Here is an 18,632-nt window from a genome sequence, read left to right as displayed (position 1 = left end):
GTTTCTACCCAGAACAAAGCATTGGCTTTCAACATGTGCAATAAAGAAATGCATAACCACTGCTGCCCTCAAGGTTCAATTTATTTTAGAGATCTTTTAAAATATTAGACATTATACACATTCCCTGCTCTTAATTTATTAAAGCGAGTAATGGAAAAAGGTTTTATACTTGTTTCAGTTCACAAATGCTAAAATGTTGTCATTAACTATGTCTACACTCTACAGACCACACAGGCTTGCTACAGACTTTACAGTTATTGTGAGTTGCCTTTAGTGTGTAGCAATATAAAAATAAGTATACAAAAACTGCAATATTTTAGGTTGGGTAGGTAGTTGATATATTCTATACCTTAATACAGCAGAATCTGTTTGTACGTGCCAAATAGTAATCAAGAACTTAAGCAAGGCTATAATTACACTATTTCTATGTTTGAGAAATTAGTGGATGTAATCGGCTTTGCTTACCAAGGGAACCCGGCAAACCAAATACATTGAACAGTGGCAACTCATATACAGTATTGTGATTAACTGTAAGTGTATAAATCGAAAGGCTGGTTGTTGCGCAACTACCAAATGACGTTCAGGTCGCCGACGTCGGTGCAGAGGTCCGTTTTGGACGGGTAGACGACCTTGAGGTTCCCGTCAGGGTCCACGGTGCGAACCTGCTGGATGACCAGCTCTCCTGAGGTGGTACCATCCGAGGCAGGGACTGGGGGTGAATCCGACTCTCCCTCTGACCCAGCCTCCTCTCTGTGCTCAAACGTGAACTTGTTCAGCTCCGCCATTTTCTGAGCAGGAAACAGAGAGATGTGTTAATTGCTGACCATTGGGACCATATGGATGAAGTCTATTTGAGAAAGTAAACTAGAGCAGGGGTCGGCCGCAAATGAGTCATTTTTTAAAAATATATTTGGGGGGGATTTTAGTGTTTGGTCCAAAAAATGAGACTAAAATCACCAGGAATTCCACAAAAATAAAATCTAAATAGGAAATCTGTTCACCAAGTATCTCCCCCCCCCCCAAAAAAAAAAATTGTCTCAATGTAATCAAGGTATGAAATTGTTATTATAGCATCAATCTTTACATTCTCCTAATTTTATTTCTTAAGATATGGCGGCAAATTTTGTTGAAGGTATTGTAAACTTCTCACTAACTTGCCCCACTCGACTCACGTTTGTTGACACAGTAAAATATATAGGGGGAGGTATACAATCTGTCAATGAGATTGTGGAAATATAGGACAAGCACTTCCAGAACAGGAAGTCTCATCAACAGTGCAACCTACACTGTGTACAAAACATTAAGAGTGCTATTTCTATGACATAGACTGACCAGGTGAAAGATATGATCCCTTATTGATATCATCTGTTAAATCCATTTCAAATCAGTGTAGGTGAAGGGGAGGAGACAGGTTAAAGAAGGATTTTTAAACCTTGAGAGTGAGACAATTGAGACGGATTGTTGAGGTGTGCCAATTCGAGCAGGAATTAAATCAACCCCAAACTCTCATGACCTGACCTCAAATCACTCCTTCAATCACCACACCCAATCAAAACCGTACCCTCTCTCAATAATGCCTATTTTGGGGCAGGAATCAGAGTGTGGATTAAACCCTTATCGGCTGCTATGTTTCGACAAGGCTGTTATTGAAACGTGTCTGCTGCTGTGTGTACTGGTGGGTGTATGCAGCTCTAGGGTTGCAGTCGTATTGTGAGCTGTATGTTTAGACGGTGACACCGTACACCGCCGGGCCAGTCACCCCGGGCAGATGAGCTCACTTATTCCACTGAGTGCCAGAGAGGCCAGGATCCAGACGTCAAACCAGCACAACACCCTGAGACTGAGCATGACACCGGGTGTCATGACACTTTTCTGCTCTCGCCAGCCACCGTGTGTGTCTGACTGATGCATGCATGTGTAAATGTTTAATTCATGCAATCAACGGCTGTATGTGTTATGCATGTGCATTGCAATGTAGGATTCAGTCCTACTGCATGTCTCTTTGTATACAGGGAGAGAGCTGAGCTTACCACTATGAGAGCATCCATCACGTCTTTACAGATCTGCAGGCTGGTAGAACTGGTCACTTCYAAGAAAAGCTCCTTAGTCGTCTTCCTGATCTATAATACGGGACAAAGACACAGTACATCACTTGCATGTAATATTGTCCCCAGCTAAAGCAGACTACTATTTTTTATTATCAAATTAATTCAATCTGTAAAGAGGGATGACAGGATAGAGTTGACAGTACGATATCATATCCATCCGGCATTAGAAAATAAATACATTGAATAAATGCAGTGCATTGCCTGTAAGACTATTCCACGTCATATTCCCTTGAATTTACAAGCTACTATCTCGAAATTCAGAATAAGGGATCAGAACTACATTTTAGAATCAGAAAATGTCAGGTAGGACAACACCTGGTTGCGTCATCAACTAAGTCTTAAAAAGCCAGCGTTTGATTTCAAGGCTAAGTACTATACTCAAGATGAATTTATTGCAACCCGGATACAAGCATGTCTGCAATTAAGCAAGCAATAAAGATACAGATTTGTTTCTTTATCTGGTGCGGCTGAAATTTAAAGCTTCCAAAGTCAAAGTGCTGAAGGTGTGCAAAGTCTAAGGGAAAGTACAACTCAGCAAGGTTTTAGACTGCATTCTACACTGCTGGGCCTCTATAGGTTGGCTAAATGTAGATACTGAGAACAAAGACTTATTCTAAATCATAACATTATGACATTTCTATGTGTAGCTGTATTGTGAATGCACTGCTGGATCAGCAAGTGATAAGTGTATGAGTGTGACCTGTAAGAAAGGCACCCGTCTTTGGTCTGATAAAGATCACACACACACCTTGGTTCTCTCGCTGTTGGTGATTGGTGGAAAKGAGATCACATGATCCTCTGCATCCACCAGACATGGGTAGAGTTCTTTTCCATCAAGAAGCTGCAGGTATCTGAGTAAAATAAAGTCAAATAACTTTAGCTGAGAAACAATGGCTAAAGTGTAATATTTCCCTCATGCCAACTATGGCTACAATAGCCAAAAGAACCCTTTCATAAGAGCCCATTGAAAGGTCTACACCCATACTAATGGTGCAGATTGAAGTGACATTTGAGCTCTTTGAAAACTCCCCAAAATACTGTGTCATGGTATACTGTGTCATCTACCTTAAAGTAAATGAAAATTAGGCAAGTTATCTAACCTAATCTTGTAAATAATGTCATCTTTATCACTTGCCTATATCATGGCAATATCTTTACAGAAAATGGGTGAACAAAACTCAGCTGGGCTCAACCATGGCACGTCCTAAAAACAACAGTCCACAAATTCTCATCCACATAAATAAAGGAGTAGGTCTATTTACTTCAACGTGGTGGCAACATGGTTTCTGGATCAAAAAGCCGTATGGCGCCCTCATGTGTTGAATGAGAAACCTGATCATTTTGCCTTTGTTTTGAGCTACTGAAGTGCTTGATAAAAACAATGCATTATTGCATAGGACACCACACCAACATACTGTAAATAGAAAATGAAATATGAATTCATTTATTACTACACCATAACATTTAAAGGGGCAATCAGCAGTTGCGACATACATTTTAGACCGATATGTACCTATTGATACATAAAGAATATAACTTACAAGTTCTCATTTACAACTGCGACCTGGCCAAGACAAAGCAAAGCAGTACGACATAAACAACACTGTTACACATGGAATAAACAAACATACAGTCAATAACACAATAGAAAAATTGGAGTGATAGATGTGCAGAAGATGATATGCAAGTAGAGATACTGGGGTGCAAAGGAGCCAAAAAAAATTATAATATGGGGATGAGGTAGTTGGGTGGGCTATTTACAGATGGGCTGTGTACAGGTGCAATGATCGGTAAGCTGCACTGACAGCTGATGCTTAAAGATATAAGTCTCCAGCTTCAGTGATTTTTGCAATTCATTCCAGTCATTGGCAGCAGAGAACTGGAAGGAAAGGCGACCAAAGTAGGAGTTGGCTTTGGGGATGACCAGTGAAATATACCTGCTGGAGCGTGTACTACGGGTGGGTGTTGCTATACGATCAGTGAGCTGAGATAAGGTGCTTAGTTTGCTTGTCGTACCCCATTAGAACCCAAAATATAAACTTGTTTTAGTCCAATGTTTGTAAACACAGTTAATGTAAACAAACACTGTATAGCATCAAAACATGGTTAACTACACCGAACAAAAATATAAATGCAACAATTTCAAAGATTTTACTGAGTTACAGTTCATAAGGAAATCAGTCAATTTAAATAAACTCTTTAGGCTCTAATCTATGGATTTCACATGATTGGGAATACAGATATGCATCTGTTGGTCACAGATACCTTAAAAAAAAAAAAAGAGGTAGGGACGTGGATCAGAAAACCAGTCAGTATCTGGTGTGACCACCATTCGCCTCATGCAGCGCAACACATTTCCTTCGCATAGTTGATCAGGCTGTTGATTGTGGCATGTGGAATGTTGCCCCACTCTTCAATTGCTGTGTGAAGTTGCAGGATGTTGGCAGGAACGTGCTGACGTACACATCAATCCAGAGCATCCCAAACATGCTCAATGGGTGACGTTTATGCTGCGTATGCAGGCCATGGAAGAACTGGGACAGCTTCCAGGAATTGTACACAGATCCTTGCGACATGGGGCCATGCATTAAAGTGCTGAAACATGAGGTTATAGCAGTGGATTTATGGCAGAACAATGGGCTTCAGGATCTCTTCACGGTATCTGTGCATTCAAACTGACATCAATAAAATGCTATTGTGTTCGTTGTCCGTAGCTTATACCTGCCCATACCATAACCCCACCGTTCACAATGTTGACACTATACACGCTGTCTGCCTTCTGCCCGGTACAGTTAAAAACCGGGACTTATCCATGCCAGTGGCCATTGAAGGTGAGCATTTGCCCACTGAAGTCAGATTGCAGTCAGGTCAAGACCCTGGTGAGGATGACAAGCAGGCAGCTTCCCTGAGACAGTTTCTGCTAGTTTGTGCAGAAATCTCTGGTTGTTTAAACCCAAGGTTTCACCAACTGTCCAGGTGGCTGGTCTCAGACGATTCCGCAGGTGAAGAAGCCGGATGTGGAGGTCCTGTGCTGGCGTGGTTACAGGTAATCTGTGGTTGAGRCCAGTTGGACGTACTGCCAAATTCTCTAAAATKACCTTGGAGGCGGCTTATGGTAGAGAAATTAATATAAAAACCCCTGGCAACAGCTCTGGTGGACATTCCTGCAGTCAGCATGCCAATTGCACACTCCCTCAAAACTTGAGACATCTATGGCATTGTGTTGTGTGACAAGACTGCACATTTTAGAGTGGCCTTTTATTGCCCCCAGCACAAGGTGCACCTGTGTAATGATCATGCTGTTTAATCAGCTTCTTGATATGCCACACCTGATGGATTAACATTCTGAGAGAAATAAGCTTTTTGTGCATATAGACAATATCAGGGATCTTTTAATTTCAGCTCATGAATCCAACACTTTACATGTTGCATTTATATTTTTGTTCAGTATATCATTTTGATATCATGGATAGTCAGTCCTTGCATCCATAGCTCTGTCTATGAACTTGAGAGGGATTACATTTTACAATTGCCATCCCTTAGTTTTTTACACAAAAATCACTGTTATTGTTTCAACTGCTGATTGGCCCTTTAAAATGACATTTCACGAGCAGCCGCGCATATATTGCGATGAACATGATGCAAGACTTCGCTCTCACACGGTCATACAACGTAGTAGCCACTAGGGGTGTAAAGGTTTGACAAACCCACGGTTCAGTAGTATTATGGTTTGGGGTCACCGTTCGGGAAAATTAAATGCCATTCACAATGTTCCTGGAATTGTCTGTTGTGACCGGATTGTTATGTTGGGCCTCTCAAGTTTTCACTCTGATGCTGCGTTTGTAACCATGTGGGAGGTGTGAATTGACCAGTTATGAAGTCATAAATACCAGTTGGATACATTAATGTGATTTGAACTGGTTGATTATCGCAGATTGGCTAATGGCCAACAAGATGCATACACCATAAACTAAAAGTACATCTATCATGCTTGTAAACAAATGACAGTTCAGAAACCACATTAATAGACTGCTTTTTATAAATAATGTGTTGTTGCATTCAATTGCCGAAAGTGCTGTTATAGAGGACATTTCTTTAGTAGGTGATGTCAGATGTCACCATGTGGGAGAAGTGGGTGCTCTCGATGATAGACGAGTTTCCCACTAGTAATTGCCAGTTGGATGGCCGTTCAAGTGGATTTTTCCTAGTCGTATGTGATAAATTCCCACTTCCATCTTGGTTACAAACACATGACACTGTTTCCTTCAGTGCCATATGAGTACTTGTGACTCTCGTAAAGGGGGCGTGTCTGCAGCACGATACATCCCCCTCCGGGGAAATGTGATGGGCTGTCACTGTTAAGTAAGCGCAAAACAGGGTGCATTGGCCTATTCATTGAAAACTTTGGCTTGGCTTTTTTAGAGGGGGTATCGGTATGCTGAAATGGATGCAAGAGGGAAGTTCGTAACGTGGTTTGAGCAGTTTCACGAGGTGCGCCCTGAAGCTCCCCATTTTTAACCACAGAATGGGAGCACACCCACAGCTATAAACCAAAAACTGTAAGAGCCTACTTATCGCTCTCCAGTCAGAATCAGCTGCCAAAGGCCGCTTGAATGCAGAGGGGAGACGTGTTGTGTTGTTGTTTCTTTGCGTTTCCGTCTTGCGCCGGTATACTGGGGTGATGTCGGCTTAAATGTGTCAACATATTTGAGGTGTTGGCAGCTGCATAGGCTATTCTCGTTGAGTGTGACGACATACTGTCAGCGTTTTATCCACAACTCTCTGTCCATCGCCATTGTTACAGTGGGGAGAACAAGTATTTGATACACTGTCAATTTTGTAGGTTTTCCTACTTACAAAGCATGTAGAGGTCTGTAATTTTTATCATAGGTACACTTCAACTGTGAGAGACGGAATCTAAAACAAAAATCCAGAAAATCACATTGTATGATTTTTAAGTAATTAATTTGCATTTTATTGCATGACATAAGTATTTGATCACCTACCAACCAGTAAGAATTCCGGCTCTCTGTTGTTTTTCTTTGAGAAGCCCTCCTGTTCTCCACTCATTACCTGTATTAACTCCACCTGTTTGAACTCGTTACCTGTATAAAAGACACCTGTCCACACACTCAATCAAACAGACTCCAACCTCTCCACATGGCCAAGACCAGAGAGCTGTGTAAGGACATCAGGGATAAATTGTAGACCTGCACAAGGCTGGGATGGGCTACAGGACAATAGAAAAACAGCTTGGTGAGAAGGCAACACTGTTGGCGCAATTATTAGAAAATGGAAGAAGTTCAAGATGACGGTCAATCACCCTCGTCTGGGGCTCCATGCAAGATTCACCTTGTGGGGCATCAATGATCATGAAGAAGGTGAGGGATCAGCCCAGAACTACACGGCAGACCTGGTCAATGACTGAAGAGAGCTGGGACCACAGTCTCAAAGAAAACCATTAGTAACACACTACGCCGTCATGGATTAAAATCCTGCAGTGCACGCAAGGTCCCCCTGCTCAAGCCAGTGCATGTCCAGGCCCGTCTGAAGTTTGCCAATGACCATCTGGATGATCCAGAGGAGGAATGGGAGAAGGTCATGTGGTCTGATGAGACAAAAATAGAGCTTTTTGGTCTAAACTCCACTCGCCGTGTTTGGAGGAAGAAGAGATGAGTACAACCCCAAGAACACCATCCCAACCGTGAAGCATGGAGGTGGAAACATCATTCTTTTGGGATGCTTTTCTGCAAAGGGGACAGGACGACTGCACCGTATTGAGGGGAGGATGGATGGGGCCATGTATCGCGAGATCTTGGCCAACAACCTCCTTCCCTCAGTAAGAGCATTGAAGATGGGTCGTGGCTGGGTCTTCCAGCATGACAACGACCGAACACACAGCCAGGGCAACTAAGGAGTGGCTCCGTAAGAAGCATTTAAAGGTCCTGGAGTGGCCTAGACAGTCTCCAGACCTGAACCCAATAGAAAATCTTTGGAGGGAGCTGAAAGTCCGTATTGCCCAGCGACAGCCCCGAAACCTGAAGGATCTGGAGAAGGTCTGTATGGAGGAGTGGGCCAAAATCCCTGCTGCAGTGTGTGCAAACCTGGTCAAGAACTACAGGAAACGTATGAACGCTGTAATTGCAAACAAAGGTTTCTGTACCAAATWTTAAGTTCTGCTTTTCTGATGTATCAAATACTTATGTCATGCAATAAAATGCAAATTAAATACTTAAAAATTATACAATGGGATTTTCTGGATTTTTGTTTTAGATTCTGTCTCTCACAGTTGAAGTGTACCTATGATAAAAATTACAGACCTCTACATGCTTTGTAAGTAGGAAAACCTGCAAAATCGGCAGTGTATCAAATACTTGTTCTCCCCACTGTATCTACTGGGAAGCCAAAATGTTCCCAAACTGGAAATTTAAACGATGATGGAGGATCCTTCAATTCTGGTTTATTGACCCCACCACTCACCATCGTACAGAACTAGTTCCTGGCTACGTCTCATGAAGAACAGTTTGAAATGCGCCAATTAAGATTATAATTTTATTACAATGTGCGCATAGGCTCTAGTTGTCTTAACGCAATAGCCTGAAATTATTTTTTTGTTGCTCAGATTTACTCAAGAGGCATAGGTCTACAAAGCAGCGTAGGCTTAGCCTATAGGCCTAGCTTTAATTGTGTTTGTTTTGTTTTCATTCGGATTCACAGTGCGGACCGAACCGAGGTCCCCATACAAAACGGTTTGGTACGAATACGAATATTACACTCCTAGTAGTCACGGGACCAAAACAGTGGTGAAGTTTAGCCTCGCAATCTGTTGTTGCGGAAATTGACTCACTATGCTGTTTATTTGTGCATCTACGTCATATCGCTGACTCTACCTTTAAGAATGCTGACATCAACCCAGAGGCCACTTTGTGATTTTTTTTTTKYCCCCTCCTTTTAATAAGAAAACAAAAAAGAATGGGCATCAGGCCGACTGCAGCTTTGGGCTGCGTTTCCGATTCTACATCCTCCAGAAGTGTGCACTTTTATACTTCCTGTCATGGATTTATAAGCATTGAATTTGTGTAATCATTTGCTGTGTAGAGTTTCCATCATTGTTAAATCCATGAAGGGAAGTCTGCAAATATACACTTTGGGAGAAGAGTACAGAATCTGGACTCACCTATACTTTCAGCTCTGCCTTAAAGACAGGTGTTAATACTCACTTGTGGAGGCCAGACACATTCTGCCTCTTCCTCTGTTTCCTCTGGTCCTCTGCCTCTAGCTGCAGCTGCCTCATCAGCTCCACCGCAGTCATCTCCTTACGGCCCAGGGGGACTATCTAGTAAACAACATTTTATGTTGGGAGTTTATGAGAGATTTATGCTCCTTTCAAAATATATTTTGCTTGTTTAAATAACCGTGAATGGAACCGAAATGCATTGACACAAACCTGAATGCAATTTATGAATATAATGATTTGTTCATATGCCAAGAGCGACAGGCAACAACCAGCAACAATTATTTTGTGTTCAAACTGTTGAGGTGAATCCGCATGAAGGTCTTTCAATAACAGACTGATGTCACTATAAAAGGCTTGTTGCCTGGCTTTGGCGTAAAATATATTTAAAAGGATCATGAATTATTAAGAAAGGAATAATGTTATGGCTCACAACTACTGATTAAAACTGTCCTTCAAAATACTGGATTCTACTCAAGAAAACAGAGGTATTATGTTCAATAGAAAAAGAGCCTTGTTATATTCTCCAGAAACATTTGAGACTGCCTGCATAAACTACTTGAACAAAGACATGGAACAAGGTCCTGAGAAATGTCATCATAAACCAATCAATTGAGAAGAGTTTAAAATAGCTTGGAAAACACATAGAAGCTAGGAATGGGGGCRGGGGTACCTGGGTAGTTAACGTTAACTAGCGCTATAGTAGGCTGTACCTGCGGCAAAACTCAGGCATTTCTCATCCTATTGCTTGTTCTCCATCTTCTTTTTAAAATGGTGAGACAACATGTTTTGGGCGCTTTTATCTCAAAATTCTCATGGCTCTCTTGTCCCTCTTCAGCAGACATACTGTAGTGAGCAATACATTTGAATTATATATCGAATCGYAATACATATTGTGTCGGCACCTAAGTATCGTGAGGTCCCTGACAATTCCCAGCCCTAATATAAGCTCAAGAAGTTAGTCATAGTAAATGTGTCAGATGTAAATGTGTTTTTTAATTCCATCTCAGAGCGACTTACATTTGAGAATTTGTGGCTGTCTAACATTGTATGAGCAAAATGTCAGGCAATGTGTCATACCTTTAACATAGGAGGTGTTCTGGCATCATACATGAGAGGTCCCTTGAGTAGCTGCATGTCGTGTGTTGCGATGGTCGCAGTTGTCCTTTTACCACATAGGTCATCGTGAAGTTTGGTCTAAAATACAACAGGTAAGAGAAAGAGTGGTGAAAACGGAATAATGCAAAAGAGACTTAACGATCATATATTATGTTACATAGCCTATCGAGGATGGTGTCAATTTATGAGCTTGCACAGTGGTGTAAAGTACTTAAGTAAAAATACTTTAAAGTACTAATTAAGTAGTTTTGGGGGGTATCTGTACTATTTTTTGCCAACTTTTACTTCATTACATTCCTAAAGAAAATAATGTAGTTTTTAATCCATACATTTTCCCTTACACCGAAAAGTACTCGTTAAATTTTGACAGGAAAAAGGACCAATTCATGCACTTATCAAGAGAACATCCCTACTGCCTCTGATCTGGCAGACTCAGTAAACACAAATGCTTAGTTTGTAAATGATGTTGGAGTGTGCCTCTGGCTATATGTAAATAAAACATTTAAACATTGTGCCATCTGGTTTGCTTAATATAAGGAATTTGAAATGATTTATACTTTTATTTTTACTCTTGGTACTTAAGTCAATTTAAAACCAAATACCCAGTAAAAGTTTAAAAGTAACTTTCACTTGAGTCATTTTCTATTAAGGCATCTTTACTTTTACTCAAGTATGACAATTGAGTACTTTTCCCACCACTGAACTTGAGTTTATTTTGAAGCGTGTTCTTAGTCTGTTTCTGCATTCACAAACTACTAGCCTACATAGTTTCCTTGGCAAATATGACGTTGACTAACGCAGAAACAGACTGGTACCAAGGCTAACGTGTTCTAATCTCTGAACAGCATTACCTGCGCAACCAGGAACCTCTTGAGCGCATTCCCGGACCTGAAGTTCATGCCTCTGACCACACAGCACACCAAGTACGGCCTCACGTCCTTCAGTTCATTTGCCACCTTTACAGTGAATGCCCCTGGGTTGTCAGACACATGAAGCACTTTCACCACCAGCCGGTTCAACTCATCCACCTCATCCTCCTCCTCCTCGGTCTTCTTCTTTTTCTGCTTGCGCTGCTTTTTGGTCTGGGTCTTCTCTGCGTTCCGGCCCCCGTCGGCCTTATCCCCGTCCCCGTCGGCCTGCTTACTGCCTTTGCCTTTCCCTCGGCCACCGGCCCGAAGGTAGTCCAGGATGGACTTGGTCTGGCAACCGTTGACCATCTTCTCCAGTCGCTTGTCTTTGAGTTTGTTTCCTTTGAAGTTGATCTCCTTCAGTTTGGAGCAGTCACTCAGCTCGTAGGGGATGTCACTGAGCTTGTTGTTGGATAGGTCCAAAACCTGWGGAAAATTTTATATTTGTTATCATAGTTGAATGTAATAACATGAATTAAGATTAATAACCAAAACAGGGCTTTATCCTGGTCTCAGGTGTCTCACCATCGGCGAGGCCTTGTGCCAGAAAAATGTTAAGACAGTCTCAGGTTTAATACAATGTTGATAAGATTAACTGAGAGCTACCCTGTCAATCATGACCATAATTCAGTAGGAATAGACAAGAGGTATTTATGATGTCATGCACATTTTTGGTAGCAGTGGAATTATGGATTATTTCAGCTACAAACCTTTAGAGCAGAGAGCTTGTGAACATCGCCACTCAGCTCTTCTATGGAATTCTCAGAGGCGATGACGGTGCTGAGGAGATCCAGGCGATAGAAGTCATCAGGGAACCGAGTGATGTCATTTTTGGAGATGTTGATGGTAGAGAGTTTCGTGCAATGAGACAGTCCATCTGGTAGTGACTCGATGTTGTTGCAGCTCACGTTGAGTGTATTGAGATCGCTTAGCTGGGTTATCTCTTCAGGCAAAGCTTTCAGGTTGTTGACTGAAATGTCGAGGACTTTCAGGGACTTCAGATTTCCAATGGTTTTTGGAATAGAGGAGAGCTTATTCCTACAAAGAATCAAGCTCGTAAGGGTGGTCAGATTTTGTATGTCTCCATGAATCTCTGTCAAACTCGGACATTGGATGATTTCTAGGTAATTTAGGAGCTTGAGAGAATAGATTGCGGAACACAGACCTCCATTCGAGGATATCTTTTCATCGATAACTGCACCTTGCAGGACCAGTTCGCGTCTTTTCTCTTTTGAGGCTTTCTCAATTTCTGGCCAACTCTCTTGACCATCCATGCTGCTACACCAGACCCGGAAAAGGAAAACTCATGCCACCCGGTAACACTTGAGCACAGACGCTTTAAGCCACCCGGTAACACTTGAGCACAGACGCCTTTAGCCACCCGGTAACACTTGAGCACATACACTTTAAAAATGTTATCTGCGGAATGGAAGGCGCAGTGAAATATGCATCGAGCAGTGGAGATGATATGCGCAGTACACGTGCAGACTGGATACTCAAAAATATTTTTGAATTTATTAAAAACTTCATGGACCACAGTCCTTCGCGGTGAGACGATGGTCCGGCGCATGCGCACCTTAGCTTACTAGTTGTTGTCAGCGGTGGTTATGGAGATGAAATGGGACTTGGGCGAGCTGTCAACATTTTTGTAATGTTCATGGTAAGATATCTTTGATATATTTGTAGTAACACTATACTTCAATAGGAAATACGTTKTATTCAAACGGAGGTTTTATTGTGCATCCGGTGTCACTATATTTATATGAATTCAAGGTGTTTTACGTTACCATTCTAAGTAGGAACGAGTTAGCTAACGTTAGCTAGCTACAACACGCTAGCTAGGCTGTCTTTAACTCGCGCTGTCATCAGCTCCAAGTTCATTCCTTCCCACCCCAGGGACGTCAGATGCAAGCAAGCAATACAATACCGTATAGCTAACACGGAGTATTGAAATGTATGCTATTGAACTAATTTGTTTAGGGGCATACATTTGATATTAAATGGCAGAATGATATGAAAATTAAATGGCAGAATGATATCCCAAGTTCACCTACACGTCTAATCTTGTGTCCATTGTAGAGTAGTGTAACGCTAGCTGTCAAGGTTTATCTCAATCCCAGGGTGAATATTGCTGTCAGTCTTCCATGGTTTATGAGTATAGGTAACTTAGCTAGCTAATTACTGTGCCAATCTATTTGATAGTGAAAGGTGCATCAGATGATATTCAGTTGTAGATTATGTTATGTTTCTCCATATTTGATAGTGTGCAGCAGCAGGATGCCCCAGAAGATAGGATTCACCCTGGTCAGTTCCTCTGGTCACGAAGATAACTTCAGTGCCAAGGAGCTGATGGTCCATGCACCAACGGTCAATGGCTGGAGATCTGCCAGGTAGACACTCTCTCTCACACACACACTCTCTCATGTGCGCCTCCGCCATATGCAAGTGTCCCAAAGCCCCCGAAAGCCACTTCGACCAAGCCAGCAAGCTCCAGAGCGAAGTGCTATCCCAATACACACTGCAATATGTTTGGAGTTTGTGCAATTTCATACAAAAAAATTGCAAGGGGTGACAAATTATATGACACGTGCGTTTGTTTGTCTGATTTCGAGGCTTGACACATGAAACAAATGAAATACCTCCCAAATTAAATGTTTAACTGTTACTGACCTTTATATTTTGTTAAACAACAGGGGGAATTTCATGCTTGTTTTATTATTTAAATGTTGAACATGAATTGCGTCATTCAAGTCGAGTGTGTCCTGAAGTTGATRGGTTTATTGATCTCGTCGCCACTCTATTGAAGTCACCTTCTGAGTTTCGTCACCAAAACGTGACAACGAAGGGCCCTCCAAACGAGTTTGTTGGGGCGAGGGGCTGGTTTGAGATTCACACACACACACACTGCTTTTAGATCTGTTTTTCAGTAATGTACTGGAAGTCCAGTACTAGAAGTACCAACCTCACTGTTTCTTTCCACAGGTTCTGTCCATACCCTCAGCAGGTCACTTTGCAGTTGCCAGAGCGGAGTCGGGTCCGTAAGCTGCAGCTGCTTGCCCACCAGTACCTGATCTCAGGAAAAATAGAGTTCCACATCGGGGACCGACTACTAGAGGCCGACTCACCTGGTCTCTCTGGGCACCTCCGCAGGCTAGGGTGAGTCAGTAGAACCAGCGAAAAGAGATGTCTGACCGACACAGACAAGGCACCCAAAGCAAGAAACTGAGCTGAAACAGGGAGGGAGTATCTGAACTCGTCTGATAGAAAATCAGTTTTTTCTGTTGCAAAACATTTTGCTATGGTGTACCCTAATGTATATGAGTCTGGCTTAGTTGGTTGTCATGTTTCTATGGAGCATGGTGCTGTGAACAGAAAGGTTGTTGGTTCAATTTCTACCTGACACACGCAGTAATGAATATACATGCTGAACTTCAACATCTGTTATTTCTAAGTAACTATATTACTATTATGATATATAGGCCTACATTTTCATCATATTTACTGCTTTGTCRTTACAAGAAAGGTGCACAGTAATAGAAATTGATATGCAACTTTTGCCATAGGTATGTTTCTTTATCGGACAATGAGAAAACCGGCTTCAAAGCCCGGGAGCTGAAGTCTGTTCACGTGGATGCCATTGGAACATACCTCCGTATAACCTTTCACAGAAACCATGTCAACCGCTACAACCTTTACAACCAGGTACTCCACTATAAAGTCATAAAGACATAAAGTCGTTCCCCTTAACCTGTTTATTTGACTTACATACTACCACATTCATATCATTTTATAGTTTATTTCATTTATTTTTTCATCGACTTTTGTTTATAATTTCAGGTTGCATTGGTTGCCATTAATGTTTTGGGAGATTCTGTGGATGGCACTGCTGTTGACACAATTGTAAGTGGTCGCTCTTTAATGTGTGTGTTCTGACATGTTTTATGTTACTGTATATTTAAGGTGCAGTACTACTGTGAAACACTAGAATGCGCTGCTGTGCTAGTATTTGTGTGAGCCTGCCAACCTGAAGTAAATKTCTTGATAGGCTGCGCTAATAAAAACATCTATTTGATTTCATTACTTGTCCATAAGCATTTAACCCACAACGGTGAGTATGGCTACTGTAGAACCATATACCCATTATATACCTACATTGTTCTGCAGATAATCATGGTCGATATTTCTGAATATTGTGGACTTGCCTAGTTAAATAAAGGTAAAATAATGGATTAAAGCGTCTGCTAAATGGCATATATATATTTTATTGGTGTTATGTGTTTCCATAATATGTATTTGTGTATAGAGAAAATAGAAAAAAACCTTTTCCACTGTTTATGTATGCAAACTGTGTGTCACTGTATGTTTACAAAATGCACACAGACTACAGTTTGCACACACACACAGTGTTTCTGTTGTTGCGTGGTTGCATGGTGGTCACTGTGTGTGCCTGTATTGGCATCTGTATTGGTGTGTGCGCTGCTTGCCCTGACAGGCGTGGGGCAGGAATGTGGTAATCCGACTCCGAGGGCAGAGTAATCACAGAGGAGGCCTTAGCCACTGTAATCAGATAGACCTGCGGACGGACAGCCCCTGGAAGAGAGTGGCCCAGCTCCGGGGGGAAGTTTCCCCTAGCTGCAGATATAAGATCAGCTTCCCCTCCCCAGTCCTAACCTTAACCATTCATGTGGAAAATGCAAAGCTGACCAAAGATCAGCGTCTAGGTGCAACTTTCCCCTACACCAAGTGGCCCAGCCTTACCTCTCCAACACACAGATAGGCAGATTCCACGGTACAAGCTTCACATTGTCACTCTCTAATCCCACTCTTAGGCACCTCCACCCGGCCACAGTCTTAGCTTGCCTGGTTATCTCTCAGGGATTTTAGTGTTCTTACTGCTGCATGTATGTTGTGATTGTACAGGTAAAGCCTATAGAGTGACTTTGAAGTATGTGGAGTGAGAGCTGGTCGTATCATTGACATACTACTTGTGGTAGATCACCTAACTCTGTGGTGTTGTGGCACTGATGACTTGCCTCATCAAGTATTATACAGAGTTGAGTAGTCCTCTTATCAAGTCCATGTTACTGTTCACTCTCTTGTTTACCAGTAGACTATACTCCATTCCTGTATCCATAATAATGACTCCGTTAACAGTGGTTGTGTGTTTTACTGAGCAGATGACCTGTCTGGGCCTTATGGCTGTGTGTTTTGCAGCCTGTCATTGAGGGAGGTTAATTGTACCTCTGTTTGCCCTCAGCCTAGCAGAGAGCAACTGATTGAGCACTACCTCAACAGTAGTCAGCACGAGACCGCCTTGGATGGAACATACATGGGGTAAGGGTTGAAGGCTCAAGGCGCATTGTACTGTGAAGTGCTCTGTGACAATGCTGTTTAAACAAAACATTAGCCTTGAAGTTGACGTATGATCACCACTCAATTTGCCATTTCCATTTTTTCTCTTTAGCTTGGACTATAGTCTGTTAACAGTAGATCTGGCTAATGTAGAACCCAGGAACTGATGCGTCAATTGGAATAGTTGTCAATTTGTCACTCTGAGACTCCAAGATGTCATTCACATTTTTAGAAAAACAAAACAATATCCCATAGATCAGGGGTAAGCATCTAGATTCAGCCTCGGGACAATTTTTTTCTTGGAGCAGATGGTTGGGGGGCCGGAACATAATTATACTATTTTGTACACTGTAAATTGACCACAACTACTGTAAGCCCAAAAAGAGAGAATTTCATACCTTGAATACATTGAGACAATCTTTTTTTTTATTCGTGGGAATACTTGGTGAACAGATTTCCTAAATTAAACAATTTTTTTGCTGAATTCCTAGTGATTTTAGTTTATGAACAAAAACGAAAATCCTAAATATACCCACTGACTTTATTGTCCCCATGGGGAAATTTTGTTGCAGTGTCATGTACACATTTAAAGTGGCGTTTAAATACAAAACAAAATTGACAATACAACTTTAATAACAGTTACATACCAATATATATATATATTTTTTAAAGACTAGCCTGCTGGCCTTACTGAGTTGATAGGAACATTAGCCCGAGCTATTTAGGAGGGATATCACACCTGGCACAAATGATTGTCTAGTTCTGTTTTTCCTGCTGAGGGGTGCCCTATACCTGCACCCAGAGGGGAGTAGTTCAAAGTACAGGTACAGGGGGTGGCTTGGGTCTAAAATGATTTTGTGAGCCTTGCGGAGGKCCCTGACCTTAAAGATCTCATCCAGGCCTGTCTGTTTGACTCCAAGTACCTTGCTTGCTGTGGTGATAATCCTTCTCAGCATATTTCTCTGGCTGACAGTGGCATTGCCAAACCAACAAACAATACAAAAAGTTCAAATACTCTCAATGAAAGATTTGTAAAACAGAGTCCGTATAGTACAGTCTACATTAAAAGATCCCAGCTTTTTGAGAAAGTACAGTCTCTGTTGGCTCTTTGTAGATCAGGTCTGTACATTTACTCCACTGAAGCTTATTGTCCAAGAGGACACCCAGGTATTTTTATTCCTCTACAATCTCTATATTCTGACCTCTGATACATGTTGCAGAGGTAGGTGTTGTACACTTCCTGAAGTCTATGCACATCTCTTTGGTCTATATATATACAGTACCAGTCAAGAGTTTGGACACACATACTCATTCAAGGGTTTTTCTTTATTTTGACTATTTTCTACATTGTAGAATAACTATAAAATAACACATATGGAATCATGTAGTAACCAAAAAAGTAGCCACCCTTTGCCTTGATGAAAGCTTTGCACAATCTTGGCATTCTCTCAACAAGCTTCATGAGGAATGCTTTTCCAACAGTCTTGAAGGTGTTCGCACATATGCTGAGCACTTGTTGGCTGCTTTTCCTTCACTCTGCGGTCCAACTCATCCTCCCCCAAACCATCTCAATTAGGTTGAGGTCGGGTGATTGTGGAGGCCAGGTCATCTGATGCAGCACTCCATCACTATCCTTCTTGGTCAAATAGCCCTTATACAGCCTGGAGGTGTGTTGGGTCATTGTCCTGTTGAAAAACGAATGATAGTCCCACTAAGCGCAAACCAGATGGGATGGCGTATCACTGCAGAATGCTGTGGTAGCCATGCTGGTTAAGTGTGCCTTGAATTCTAAATAAATCACAGACAGTGTCACCAGCAAAGCACCATCACACCTCCTCCTCTATGCTTCACGGTGAGAACCACACATGCCGAGATCATCCGTTCACCTACTCTGCGTCTCACAAATACACA

The 18,632-nt window shown here is 41.9% G+C and overlaps 2 protein-coding genes across 4 annotated transcripts in view; one reads left to right on the top strand and one right to left on the bottom strand.

The window, feature by feature from the left end:
• Window positions 1-63: 63 nt before the first annotated feature.
• Window positions 64-12,746, bottom strand: LOC111966556 (leucine-rich repeat-containing protein 47). The gene is made up of 7 exons (XM_023991297.2): window positions 12,080-12,746; window positions 11,313-11,795; window positions 10,423-10,539; window positions 9,329-9,444; window positions 2,857-2,959; window positions 2,031-2,120; window positions 64-788 (listed from the first exon to the last, which is right to left on the bottom strand). Exons 1-7 carry the CDS (start codon window positions 12,641-12,643, stop codon window positions 567-569), a joined length of 1,695 nt encoding a protein of 564 aa, XP_023847065.1. The 5' UTR covers window positions 12,644-12,746; the 3' UTR covers window positions 64-566.
• Window positions 12,747-12,955: 209 nt separating this feature from the next.
• Window positions 12,956-18,632, top strand: part of LOC111966554 (centrosomal protein of 104 kDa) — a 37,408-nt gene continuing 31,731 nt past the window's right edge. For all 3 annotated transcript variants that reach the window (XM_070444513.1, XM_023991295.2, XM_023991296.2), the window contains exons 1-6: window positions 12,956-13,029; window positions 13,633-13,759; window positions 14,352-14,525; window positions 14,933-15,071; window positions 15,207-15,269; window positions 16,627-16,703. In XM_070444513.1, the coding sequence (XP_070300614.1) occupies window positions 13,647-13,759; window positions 14,352-14,525; window positions 14,933-15,071; window positions 15,207-15,269; window positions 16,627-16,703 (566 nt within the window). In that variant the 5' untranslated portion in view covers window positions 12,956-13,029; window positions 13,633-13,646. The remainder of the gene's footprint in view (window positions 13,030-13,632; window positions 13,760-14,351; window positions 14,526-14,932; window positions 15,072-15,206; window positions 15,270-16,626; window positions 16,704-18,632) is intronic.

This window comes from Salvelinus sp. IW2-2015, linkage group LG7 (genome assembly GCF_002910315.2).
Source record: "Salvelinus sp. IW2-2015 linkage group LG7, ASM291031v2, whole genome shotgun sequence".
In the NCBI taxonomy this organism is placed as follows: Eukaryota; Metazoa; Chordata; class Actinopteri; order Salmoniformes; family Salmonidae; genus Salvelinus; species Salvelinus sp. IW2-2015.
The sequence above is the reverse complement of the archived record's forward strand: the minus strand, read 5'-3'. Positions and strand labels throughout refer to the sequence as shown.